This window comes from Halyomorpha halys, unplaced genomic scaffold, assembly GCF_000696795.3.
Source record: "Halyomorpha halys isolate HHAL.00 unplaced genomic scaffold, Hhal_1.1 Scaffold88.1, whole genome shotgun sequence".
NCBI classification, from domain to species: domain Eukaryota; kingdom Metazoa; phylum Arthropoda; class Insecta; order Hemiptera; family Pentatomidae; genus Halyomorpha; species Halyomorpha halys.
In genome coordinates this window covers 1,797,355-1,811,399 of record NW_027114863.1, presented here as the reverse complement: position 1 = coordinate 1,811,399, position 14,045 = coordinate 1,797,355, and the positions used below count along the sequence as shown (strand labels likewise).

The 14,045-nt window shown below is 30.4% G+C and overlaps 2 protein-coding genes across 3 annotated transcripts in view; one reads left to right on the top strand and one right to left on the bottom strand.

The window, feature by feature from the left end:
• Nucleotides 1-10,435, top strand: part of LOC106677151 (trypsin-7) — a 107,992-nt gene extending 97,557 nt beyond the window's left edge. The window contains exons 5-7 of one of the 2 annotated variants that reach the window (XM_014414885.2): nucleotides 1,852-2,057; nucleotides 5,537-5,597; nucleotides 10,257-10,435. In XM_014414885.2, the coding sequence (XP_014270371.1) occupies nucleotides 1,852-2,057; nucleotides 5,537-5,597; nucleotides 10,257-10,381 (392 nt within the window). In that variant the 3' untranslated portion in view covers nucleotides 10,382-10,435. The remainder of the gene's footprint in view (nucleotides 1-1,851; nucleotides 2,058-5,536; nucleotides 5,598-10,256) is intronic. The other variant, XM_014414886.2, reaches the window with a different exon arrangement.
• Nucleotides 10,436-13,514: 3,079 nt separating this feature from the next.
• LOC106677105 (trypsin) overlaps nucleotides 13,515-14,045 on the bottom strand; it is a 20,932-nt gene continuing 20,401 nt past the window's right edge. Inside the window, exon 7 of the mRNA XM_067051963.1 lies at nucleotides 13,515-13,656. Within this exon, the coding sequence (XP_066908064.1) occupies nucleotides 13,631-13,656 (26 nt within the window). The 3' untranslated portion in view covers nucleotides 13,515-13,630. The remainder of the gene's footprint in view (nucleotides 13,657-14,045) is intronic.

Sequence of the window (14,045 nt, the reverse complement as noted above, 5' to 3'; positions counted from 1 at the left end):
ACGAAAATATAATGTATATATATATGAACAAAACGAAAGAATTGTAAAACAAATTAATTTTATGCATTAATAAAAAAAAAAAAGGAAAAACAACTTAATACTTTACAAACACAAACTAATTTTATTATAACGAACAAAAGAAAAATATCGATGCAAATGATTGTAAATGTTTACATTAAATCTCACCAGATGACAGTTGTGAGGTTCTGGAAGCACTCAGAAGTGGGGCCCCTGTGTGAGTGAAGTGGCTTGGCCAAAAGTCTACGATGTTCTTACCATGGAGCCTGCGAAACTGCGGGCAAAACTCAAACTGCAAAACAATACCGTCATTGCTAACAATCGGGGATCGCCTCTCCTTTCCCTATCAGATCGCACCGCTTTTGTTTACAAACACATGTTTTCTTGTATCTTTAGTTCTTTTATATTTATATCTACGAGTTGTAGTTTTAGTGTAATTTCCTATTTCTTTGATTAGAGGGTTTCATGATTTGGGACGAGACGAAGAAATGTGTCACTTTATATATGTAATCCTTGTAACGTTTAAATGTTTAATTCAAAGTGCATTTTAGATATTCTAGTGTAATCTGGATTGTTATTAATAATTCTGATGCAATTTTTTTAATACTTGTATTTTTTTTATGTTTGTTGAACTAGTAAAGCTTCATATGGGGCAGGCATAAATAAGTTAAGATGCGAGACGTGGCCTCTTACATTAAGGGATGAACAGCGTCCTAAGGTTTTCAAAAATAAAGTATTACACAAAGTATTCGGACCGAAAAAAGATGAATTAACAGGAGAATTAAGGGACTTAACGCTGAATTAAGGGACCTACACGCGGTAAATATAATTTAAGTTATAGCATCGCGGCGTGTAAGATGGCCGTGTAAAGTTGTTGGGCTTAGTAATGAACGGATCCCTAAAATGTTAATAAACATTAAACCGAAGGATAAACGTCCGAGGGGTAGACCGAAACTTAGATGGGAGGATTACGTTAAAACTGATTTAGTAGAATTAGGTTTGGATGGGCATCACTGGAAGGATCAAGCGTTTAGTGGTATCGGCATCGAACCAACATACTTGTCAGGAATAGAAGAAGAAGCAAGGTTAGAAACTAGTGGGTATGAGTGGTTAGCGAGTTTATAATAGAAAGATTGGTATCTGGTTCGGGCTAGATCGGTTACAAATAGAACATTAAGGTCTTTGTGGATGATTTTATTTGTGATAAAGTAGGGAGAATTAACAATTTTACGAAGGATTTTGGATTGTAAGGATTGGATACGAGAGGAATTCGAAAGTTTAGTGGAACCCCACAGCTCAACTCCGTTTGTCCAGATAGGCCTTATAATTGTCATGTAAATCAGTCTTTTGTAAAGAATTGGAAGTTTGGACGGTTTGTATAGTAAGTGCTGTAATAGTCGAAATCGACGTGCAGTTTTCTGTCTTTCTAGTCTTTTGGGAGGATTCCAGGTTAGTCGTTTGTCCAGATCTAGTCCAAGGTAGTGGATCTGTTCGACAGGGGTAAGATCGACATTATTAAAGGAGACTGTAGGGCAGTCGGTAGGTTTTTTTTTAAGTTTTGTTATTTATGTACCGAAGTTAAAATTACACACAGGATTTCACAAACAGACGGGTATTTGTTCCATTGCCTATGTGTTCTTAATTTCGTATGTTTTATTTTTTATAAATAAACTTATTTCATTCATTCAAATAGAAACCATACCCATATTTGTAACACTACTAGTTCAATAAATGCTGTATTTTCTGTGTTAAACAAAAAAAATCAAATAACCATCCTTACATCCCCCTCCTAACAAGATCACTTTTTAGTGTAATATAACTATGACCTTACAGAGGCTATGTACGGTGGAATGAGGGCGATAGCTACCGGGTGGGGCAGCCTGAAGGAAGATGGTAAGCTGTCCTGTGTCCTCCAAGAAGTCGAGGTCCCGGTCATGAGCAACGACGATTGCAAGGCGAACACGAGCTACAATCCCAAGACGATAACTGACAATATGCTCTGCGCCGGCTACGATAAGGGCAAAAAGGATTCCTGTCAGGTAAGTCACATACTGTTGAAAAATGTTTGTCATATAATTGCTATTATTTTAATTTTACATATTTCAAAAAGTATTTATTATCGAACAGAAAAATGGTTAGTAAATAAAAAAATCATAATAACGGTTCACACTTTCATAAAAAACAAATGCAAATTTATTTAATTGAAGAAGTGCTTCTACACGTTTGCCAAGTAGTGGCAAATCCGTACATACGAAAACTTAAAAATAATTTCCTAATTAAAAAAAATAGACAATATTTTAATAGGTTCGCGTTTCTTGCTGTCTCGACTCACTGTAGGTACATTTCTGGAATTTCTTAATAATGATTACTATAATTTGGTTGAACATATTCCATTGCACCTGAGAAGGTGCATATGGCTTCAATTATATGGTTGTACTGCACATTATAGAAGAGGTCTACGACAATGGCTAAAAGTTAATTATCGTAATCAATGGATTGGCCGAGCAGGACCAGTGGCTCGTCCTGCACGCTCTCCAGACCTGACACCACTGAATTTTTCTGTTTAGGGTTACATTTAACAAAGCGTATATTCAAGGCCGGTCAATATTCTTAATTCCTTACGAAGAAGGATAATTGAATCTTGTGAAACAATATCACATATCTAATGCTGTTCTGCCACTGCTGCTGTTGAAGAAAGATGACAGGCTCGGCTCAAGGAAATCGCTTTGAACATCATTTCATATGAATTTAATGTTTACGTGTAATTAATAAACTAGTTTGAACAAATAAATAAGTTTTATTTATTTCATATAACGTAAACAATTCATAACAATGAAAATCTTTAGGTGTGAATATCTCCTAAATAAAGCGTTCAGAGGAAAAGTTTTCTTGTTTTGAGGTCCTTAATACATATTTTCAGTTTGGCCACGTGACCCTGAAACACCCTGAATATTTGTTTTTTGTTTTGGTGGGATATATATATATAATATTGCTTCTTAGTAAATAAATAGGAGATAATGAAATAAAGCATGAATTCGTGGTCGACCCCTTGAGTACCAGTTTTTGGGCACCTTCCAAATGACAACTTTTTGTGCTCTATGTGATTTAATTAATCAAAGAATTTCCCTAACCTTGGGATTCACCTCTAGTTTGAGTGTGACTTCTAGTGTAATATATATATGATAGTATCATATATAATCAAATTGTCTGAAAAAATCAACTAAATCCAGACCAGTATTAACGATTATTCAGCGAAGTTAGTTGTTATCAAATACTTTACCATAGTTAGCGTCTAATCACTTCATCTATATATTAATTGATATCAAAGTTTCTATAGTTTTCAATTAATGTACATAAATCCTCCAATATAAAAATAGCGAAGTATTGCAGGGTCTGCTAATAATCCATAAATACATTTTTTTCTTCTTTTGAAATCCTCAATTCATATTTCCAGTTAGGGAACATAACTCTTCAATAACCTATATATTATTAAAACTGTGTTTGTAATTATTTTAATTTGATTACAAAATTCATCACTTTCGGTCTTGGAGACGTCACAAAAAAAAAAAAAGAAAGAAAAAGATCAACACTTTCTGTTCCGCTCTGCATTGTCCTAACAGAGATGCCCTTTCCATTTTAATAAAGGTAACCTAATTAGTGGACAACGGTAGCTCGGAGACAATGTTTGTGGGTTATGGGGCCAGGAAGACAACGGGTTCCCAGTTGTCCTGCCAATTCTTCGCGCTCCGTCATAGAGATCGCTCCGCCCCCGGCGCGGCGACTGCCCGATGACTGGTATCCATTAGGGGGTCTGCTCTACGGATCGTAAACCCGACCAATAAAGTTCCCGTTCAGTGATTACGAACCGTTACGGCAGTAGACTTCTTCGGTTATCCTGATTGTCCTACTGTAATATATATCTTTATAATTTTATTATTGGGCACTAGTACCAATAGCATTCCACTGATGCAGTTCTTAAACACAATTTTTTTATTATTATATAATTTTGAGGAGGATTAATTTTTTATTTATTTCTCATTTTCTTCTGATTCTAAGGCAATATAGGTGTGGAATGAAACGAATGCCTGCATTCCAAACCCACTGCTGCAGTCAAAACAATTCACATTATATTTTCGTTAGCTGTGTATTATAAGTACCTGTAGACACCATACTAAATTACAAAAAAGAAAACGATTTTTCGCTCACCATAGTTTAGATTTGTGAAACCTTCTTTTGAAGGGAAATCAAAAGGAGGACGAATTTACGACTGAAACAAAAGGGACACTTAATTGCAGATTTAAAAAAAAAAAAAAAGAGAGAAAAATACTTTTTACAAGCAATGCTACCCTAATAGTTAGGTCGCTATAAGACACAGCCCACAAATCAATAATATTAGATATAATAAAAATACTAACATATATTAATTAACAAAGATATAATATTTGTTTCCTTCTGTTTTTTTCATTAAAATTAAATAGTACAATACAGTATTCATTTTTTTTTTTATGATTGTTACTTTTTTTTGGACTTTTTTATATGGTTTGTTTTTATTTTTTGTAAACTTCTTTAATTTTATCCAATCTATTCCACTATCATATTTCTATTTTTCTAGTGATCCAACTATTCATTATATTTATTAAAACTTCCAGTAGGCACACATAAAAATAAAAAATAAAAATAATATGGAAATGAAGTATGTAAATACATAATGTGTACGTATATACGAATATAATTACTATATAAGTATGTAATATATAAATAAATAAAAAGTAGATAATGAAGTATACATAAATGAAAATATTGAAATAAATTAAAACAAAATATCAATAGTAGTAGTAAAGTTAAAACAAATAAAATAGTTAAAAAGTAACCAATGAAAAACAAATAAATAAATCTCTCTGTTATATAAAAAAGCTTTAGTGATCATCGTGTAAGTTTTTATTTCACATATTAGGCGCAAATTTATTTTTATAAATTGAGTAAAAATTATAATGCTGGGATAAAAACTTGATTTTTTGTCTTCCTGCTTACACAATATTCAAAAAAATTAATACAATCTGAATTACAAAATGGATGTAAATTACAGTAATACAATTTGAGTAAGGAGTTGTAATTTGTATTTTTTTTTCTCTCTCTCTTATAAAAAAATTGTTTATTTAAAAAATTAAACATCTCTCATCATTAATAGTAATAAATAATAGATCAATGTAAAATATGAAAGAATTTGAAAATTATTGTATTTCCACGATAGTTATTACAATACACAGTTTTATTTTCAATTGTCAATTTGAAATATATATAGTAAGGGTAAGTTATCACAGGTAAAAAAAAAAAGGCTGTTTCTAATTATAGAAGGAATAATGTCATCTCATTGTGGTATGTGGTAGTTGTGTGATGCACCTGATATTTTTAATTTGAAATTAAAATACAGCTCTAACAAAAGCATATAACAAAAACAAGAAAAAATCATCAATTATACTTAACTTTATAGTTTATTTTAACATATCTTCTGTTTCAGGGAGACAGCGGCGGTCCACTCATGAGAGAAAGACCAGAAGACAATAGATTCGAATTGATCGGTAAGTTTCACTATTCCTTTTATTATAATTTCATTTCAAATTATTTATATAGCAATCTATATGTAATGATAATTAATAACAGTAACATTATGTACAAGGTCTGAAGTTTCGCACTTTAACTTATATCTTCGACAAAGAAAATTTTCAGTTTCTAAGTCGTTTTGAATCCATACAGTTGATTAGTTTGATAACAGGAACAGATTTAGCCAGGAATTCAGATTTTTATTAAAGTACAGTGCTATGAACGGACACCCTTCTTAACGGACAATTTTATTATGATCCCTGCCAACAAGATATCTTCACTTCAGACGCGAACATCAATTATAACTCTTTGCCAAACGACGATATATCATTTTTAATAATTTTTACAAAAATTTCCAACGGTGTTATGTTGTAAATAAATACGATACGATATATCGTGTAGCTTAATCTGTGATAACTCATTTTGTAAAATGAATGTATTTTAGAGACAAGACTTCTCAACCATCGTATCGTAGGTGTTAAAGCCTGAAGTGTGATTTATACCATACCAATAAAAAATACGAGATAAAACAAGGAGCTTTTTAGAAGACTTAGGTGTTAGCATCGGGGATATATCGATCTTGGCAGAACATATTTTGTACTTCCTTAGGATCATACATCAATTGCATGGGAATTAGCTCTGGGATTGTTTGTTTTTTAGTTTTTGGACCTGTCGATTTGTGTTTTAACTTATTTGTTCCCTTACCTTATTCATTCATTAAATTATTTCTTTTAACTTATTATTCATTTAAGTATTTCTTTTAACTAACTTTTTGTTTTTATACATTTTAAGTTTTATATAAATATATATATATCTTTTTCTGCTAACTAACCTAATGCTATGACTATTATGTCTTTGGTTTGATTTTACATTGCTACCTTTTGACAAATTCGTTTAAATTTGTTTAACAATCGAACGAGGGTAGCGGATCACTGGAGAGAAGATGAAATAGGGAGAATAAATTTGTCAAATAAATGAAATAAAACTTTCAAATGGAATGAAATTTTTAAATAGAAAAAAAATTAAAATATTTGTAGTGTTATTATTAATTAATTAAAATATTTTAGTGTGTAGACGAGTATTGATTATAAAAAGAAAAAGGTAGGAGGGAAAATGTATTGTTATATCGTGTAAATATTTGTATTGTATACGAGTACATGATCGATCATGGATTTATTGGTATGCTATGTATTGTAACCCAATGTATTTGGGCAGCATGGCTAAAAAAAGCATTTCTTCCTTAATTTAATATTTTATTATTGGTAATAAAAGGAAGGCAGAAGTTCTAAGTGTATTTTTATTTTCCTGAAATTGTTATATATACAAATATGACCCATAAAATTTTTTTATCATTGTGAAGCATTTCTCTTTTGTTCAAATAAACTTATTACTTTACTAACTTAAATTATTCTGAATATCAGTACTCATTGTTAAAATTGATTTCATATGTAAATCAACAGTAAAGGTTAATAATTAATATTACATGCTCACATTTGACTTCTACCTCTCTCGACCTCCATTGTCTCGACATGGACGTGTCCTAACTTTCTCTGAATTGAATATTCACAATTATACCTTTCGTAATTGAATGATTTGAGTTGTATTTATGGATTGCGGAAGTGCGTATACGTAAAAACTGTATATCATCTCACTATACGCCGCATGACATAAGTCAATTGTTTATGGACACAGATGAATTATCATTGTAAGGTGAAATTGATAATATGTATTAAGTCCGAAAGAAATTATATGTCATAAGATATATAAATAAACAGAGCATTCTAGTGATAACACAAAAGGATTTTTTTTGTGGAGAAGGGCTTTTCATAATTGAAAATATACCGATCTCTTCCTCATAGTAAAAATAAAAACAGTACTTACGCATTAACGCCACCGCAGCAAAAATTCCGCTAATGCGCCAATCTACACCTATAGTTTTTGCAACAAATTATAGAATAAAAAACTTTATGTAAAATCAAAACACTTTAAAATTCAAAACATTTTATTTATATAAAGTAGTCAATCAGATTTCGGTGGAAAATGGGCCGATATGGAGTTTAATATAGATTCACAATCTCTGTTTTCTTTCACCTAATGCTGTCGCCATATGAACTCTGATAAATAAGATATCAAATAATATCTCGCCGTCCCTGAAGCTGAACTTTCATCAATTTCCACAATACTATTTGGTCCACTATCTTCTTGTTTAATTTATCTTCCTGTCCAAAATGCATAATTCACGTATGTAATTATTCCAGTCTATAACAGTTTTATCCTATAAATCAAGCTGCTTTTTAGAAAATTTAACCGATGTCAGCTCCTCGTACCAGCAGTATATGAATCTTAAAACTGAACAAAACGGAATTATGCTCAACTCAAACCAGGTTTATCTTCTAAGTCCCGCTTGTTGAACACACTGTCTTAAATTATATAAAATTGCATCTTGTTCTGTTTTTGACAAATCCCAAATGCGCATTTTCGTAACACTAAACAAAGGGGTCAAAAATCAGCAAACAACAAGGCAACAAGGAAACCAGAGATAACTTCGTGCGAGTACGAACAAGAAGATTGCTGTGTGCAAACAACAAAGTTGCTCTAAGCGAATAAAAATTTTTGCTGCGGTGGCGTTAATACGTAAATACCAAAAAAACAATCACTGATTCGAATTTAATAATAGACGGAGCACCTGAAAATGAAATCTTCCTCCTCTCCCCCCCCCCAAAAAAAATAATAACAGAAAATAACCTGTCCACTTAATATACGAATTTAATGATATTAAAATATAAACAAATAAGGAAAATAAACTTTTATAATTATAAAAAAAAAAAAATATATGGAAATATGTATACATACAAACCAAAAGGATCCTTTCTCTATTAAAAGAAATGATAATAAACAAAGGAGAGAGAAAAGATGCTTAAAATATTAACTTAAATCTTATAGAATAGATAGAAAAAAAAAATTAAATCTCTAATATTACACTAAATAGAAGAAAAAAAGTCGAGATTTTAGAAACAAAATGACGAAATGATTGTCACTCACAGCAGGTGGGATGAAGCCCATATATAATTTTGGAGCGCACTTTTGACGGAATTTTACAAGGAGGTTGAAGAAAAATATATACATCATTTTAAAGCGCATTTTAGACGGAATGACTGCCTAGGCGACCCAATGAGTCCTGAAATTCAGCTCGAAACGTTGACACAAATAAATAAATAAGTTATACTTATTGGTGTATCTTTGCTGACCGTAACCCCGACCATCTTCTTCTCATATCGATCTGCGGCAAATTATTAACACCTCACTAAAAATATATACAAGCCTCAGCATCTCAGAGACAGTCACCAAATGGTGGACAATCAATCAATCATTGACCATCATCAAATGGTGAACAATTTGGTGGGTGAGGGTCACTTGTGAGACTTTACCCTAGAGTACTAACTAGGGTTAGTTCTGGGGAACAGGTCCAAGACATCTAGAAACTCGTTGTAGACTAGCAAATGGTGGTGGTAAGTCGGTCGATGAAGATACCGAAAACCAACATAGATCCGGTACCACGTTAAACTCTCAGTAATCATTTTTCATAACAACGATTTCGGACTTTCCATCTATTTTCAAATCAATATAAAATTATCAACAATTTCAACATTATTCCATATAAATCATTTTTATTAATACAACATTTTTTTTTTTATATTAACTACATATATTATATTGGAAGAAGATAGTTGAGCGTATAAAGTAGATTGTCAAAATAGTATAAGAAAACTATTTATTGTTAATCAACGTGTTTCGCCCCACTTTGCAGGGCTTCCTCAGGGCTGTCAGATTGAAACAACTAATTGGTTGTCATCTTTATTTCAATCTGAAAACCCTGATGAAGCCCTGCAAAGTGGGGCGAAACATTGGTTAACAATAAATAATTTTCTTTTACTATTTTGATACCTTTATTAACCGCCACCCGGACTATCTTCTTACAACATATTATTATAATTGAAATCACCATTTATTATATTACATCATCTATCTATCTTATCAATCACAATGTTACTGTATATGACTTTTTCCATCTAACAGTTTTCTTATAATTCTTGTTAATAATTGAGAGATAGCCAAAAAAAGAAACCTGTGTTAGTACACTCGTCCTTTTTTTAAATCTTAGTTATATTAACATATTAATAAAAATTATTTATAAGGAATAATGTCGAAAGTGTTGACAATTTTTTATTTTAGATTTTGATTTGAAAAGTTCGTCAAATTGATAATAAAAGAATAGCAGAAGTTTTAAGGGTATTATTATTTCCTCGGATATTGTTATATATAAAGACAAATGCTTTCAGATAAAAAAAAGTCATTATTGTTATACTATAATTGACAGTTATTTCTGCATCAATTGTTACCTTTAACCGTATTCTGTGTTTACCTCGGGTTCTAGGTTCGCTCTTAACATACTAGAATGTTATTACAGACGAAGAATTCAGAATTGTAGTACTGGAAAAATATTCAGTGACAGTTTTATACCTCACAATTTTATAATAATTACTGAATGACTTGTTACTGATTTGACAATCACAAAGGTTTACTGATAACGATTCTGTCTAAGATAATCATTGACATTCACTTTCCACTTGTTTTAGGAATCGTTTCGTGGGGTAACGGCTGTGCCAGGCCCGGGTTCCCTGGAGTCTACACCCGGGTCACGAAGTACCTCAAGTGGATCAAAGAGAACTCCAAGGACGGCTGCTTCTGCAACCAGGACTGACATCACCAAAGCTTATAATTTATATTTTATTTATTATTTTTAATAAAAAATTAATCAACAATCTTGGTTCAATTTTTTTTTCACTACCTGTCCTCGACCTTCATAGTACAAGAGTCCTAGAAGAGAAAAAAGGCAGTTATTTCACCTCAATTTCTGATTGCTTTAATGAAAACTATGTATAATTATTAGTAAAAATTGATGACTGCCAAGTATAGGTAAGAGAAATAAAAAACGGCAGCTGTTTCGAAAAGTTAAAAAAAAATTAATTTTTCATTTGGACCTATATATCTAAAACTACCAACAATGCTAGAAAACTTAAGAGAACATCATTTAAATAAGTGTACATTAGCTAAAATATGTACCCTATTGAGCTATTTATGTTCAATAGTTCCCAAGACATATTTTTTTTAAAAAGCAACATTTCATGTAAAATGCAATGAAATCAGAAGTTGGTAAATATGAATGGTGAAATCTATATCTCAAAAACCATAATACTACAGATGTCTGCAACTACTCAAATTAAAGTTAGTTAAATATACTAGTACAGTGGCTTATGACACTTAAGTTCAAAGGAGTTTTCATTGTATTTGCTAAAATAAATAGATTTATAGTTGTTAGGACAAAATTTATATTCATATGCGAATATCAAATTATTTTTTTATTCACCCAACTTATACTCGGCAGACTCATCAATTTAGACTAGTAATTATACATAGTTTTCATTAAAATAATTAAAAATTGGGGTGAAATATTGCCTTTTCTTCTCCCTGGCTCTTGTACTACTATCGGATTTATATACAAGCACTAGTATTTGAAAAATCTTTCCTAATTCATTCCTTGTCCGGATTGAATCCCATTGCTTCTTACTTTCATCACTCCTTCTAACCTTCCTGCCATATTCCATCATTTCCTGTCCACTTCTTCTCAGCATAGTAAATAGATATCCAATATACAACCAAAATTTGACAATCAATTGGTAACAATGTTTATTTTATATTGATTTTTTTACAATTTTTGTTTTTTTGATTTTTATATCAACATTTGAGGAGAGTATCTTGTTTAATTATGACAATTTATTTGAAAAATAATCTTCTAACCTATCTATTTTTTCTTTTTTTCCTCCTCTTTATATACACATTAATTGCATCCAATAAACATATTTTCTTACTGGTAATAAAATGGTTAGTTATTTACAGTTATGTAATTTTCCAACTGTATTTAGCAGCTAAATTGAAGAATATGCCTTATGCAATTGAATGTTGGGTATTAACATACCTATTTTTAAATTATGAGAGATTATTCAATTCATGAAATATATATCCATATAATGCTAAAATTAACTATTTTTTAATATGATTCTGTAAAATTAGTCATTTTTATCTCTCCAGATACGAATAAGTATAATTAATCTCGATATATTAAGCCATTGGGTGTTTCCACAACAATATTTAGTTGAAGTATGTGACAGCTAATAAACGCACATACCTAGCCTGGTTCAATCAGGAGAATATAATGTTTCCTTCAGACTGAACTGTTTGGATCTGGTAGCTGATTCCAGACTAGCAGAATCGAATTGCAGCCCCTCCACACCTCCCCTCCATAAGAGCCCTTTAGACTAACCTCACAGGAGGGTGTCCATAACAGTTCTCCAGAGGACCACAGGGTGTCCAGTGGTAGGCAATCTAACACAAACCTCCTCCAGTTTGATTGTCTTGAACGTATCAAACACAGGAATATTATCTTACTATTTATACAAATATTCCCTTCCGTGCAGTGGTATGCAATGTTTTATACTTAAAGAAGTAATTTTCTTTTTTTTTTTTTAGTTTTAATTGTACACTAAGAGGCAAAAAAAAGTGGTTACCCTAGAACTAATGTTTAATTATTTTAAGCTTCACTCACCAAGATCATTTACACGATCCACTAATAAATAATACCAGATTCCTTTCTCCATCATCAGTAAGACAACAATTCTTAACAATATTTGTACATTTTTACTCCAGTCTATTCAATTAACTCATATATAAATTTTGATCCTTAAATATTCAAAATCATAAAAACAAGGTTTTTCAGTGGACTAACCACCTTAAGTCTCTGCCTTGTTACATTTATCTAAATATAATTTAAAATAACTGTAAATACTTTTTTGACATTTGTAATTCAGGCTTTTTCATTGGTTGGTTGTTTATACATTAAGATCAAAACATATCAGGCCCAGTTTTCCAACCCATAAAATACAACACAACCACGTTCTAGAGATTCTATTTCAATTAATTAAATAAGTATAATTAATATATTAAATATTAATATCAAATTTTCTTGTTTATTTTGTTTTCATTTTTTTCCCCACTACTAATTGCCTATATTTATATTACTTTAAAGCTACCATACCATTATAGTATTACTTGTAAAGAATATATAATTTTTAAAAACAATATCAATACAACAAGGATAAAAAAAATAAGGTACGTTGATACATTCTGTAATCTCTATAAATCGGTTTTCTGCGGAAGAAAACCAAACTTTACACATTATTTTTTTGCTTTATTTTTTTTAATATTTAATATTATTTTAATTTTTAAAAGAGGAATGAATTCATTAAATGCTTTAATAATGTGAAAAATGCTTCATCCTAGCTTTTTTATGCAATTAAAATTATTACTAGTTGGTTAAAAAAAAAATTATGTAAATAGTCACATTGGGTCAATATGATCCGAAATTTAATTTATAATTTAAATTCAAATAAGCAGTTTTAATTCAAGCATAAATACATAAAATATTTCAAACACTGTATATTTATATTTTGATGAGAAATAATAATTAAAATTGACAAAGTTTGTTGCAGAATCAACATTTAGGGTAAAAATACGCAAAAATAATAAGTTACTTGTAATTTTGATTGAAAAAAATTTTATTTTGGATGATTATTAGTTGACCACATAAGAATACTAGTTGGTCAAGAAAGTTATAAAAATAAAAGAAAAATGATTTATTAATTAATTAATAACATAATTAATACATAGTTTTACTGCTATTTTTATACCTTTATTGACTGCCATCCGACCATATTCAAAATATTTACTTATACTCTTATAAAAAAAAAATTAGAAAACCAAACATTACCATTGATTTCAAAATAACCTTTAAAGCATAAGTATATGAATTTCATTAGTGTTTTTTCTCATCCCAATCTGTGCATTTCATTGCTGTATGAGTTTCCTATATTGTATTGGTGTACACGGAACATTTTTAACTACATTTATTGTCACATGTTCCTGGATAAAGATAGGATCATTTACTACCTAATAAGTGAATTTTTTCTAGTAATAATGGCTTAGGTTAATAATATAGTTGTTATATAATAAAATAGTTTTGATTGTTAGATACATATACATTGAGGAAAAAAACAAAAAAACAATGTTTACTAACTAGTGACATCAGGAAAAAATTAACAAACTTAAAAAAATATTCCATTCACTATCTTTTTGTACTTTGTACCACTTCAATAACATGCCTATCGTTTAATATCTTTTTTTATCTTCTAATTACTTAACACTTAATCCGAAACTCTCGCAGATGAGGAAGCTAAAATTGCACGAGTGTTTGAATTTTTAAAAGCACATCGCCTTCTTTATAAATTATAACTCCTCTTCGATTTTTATGT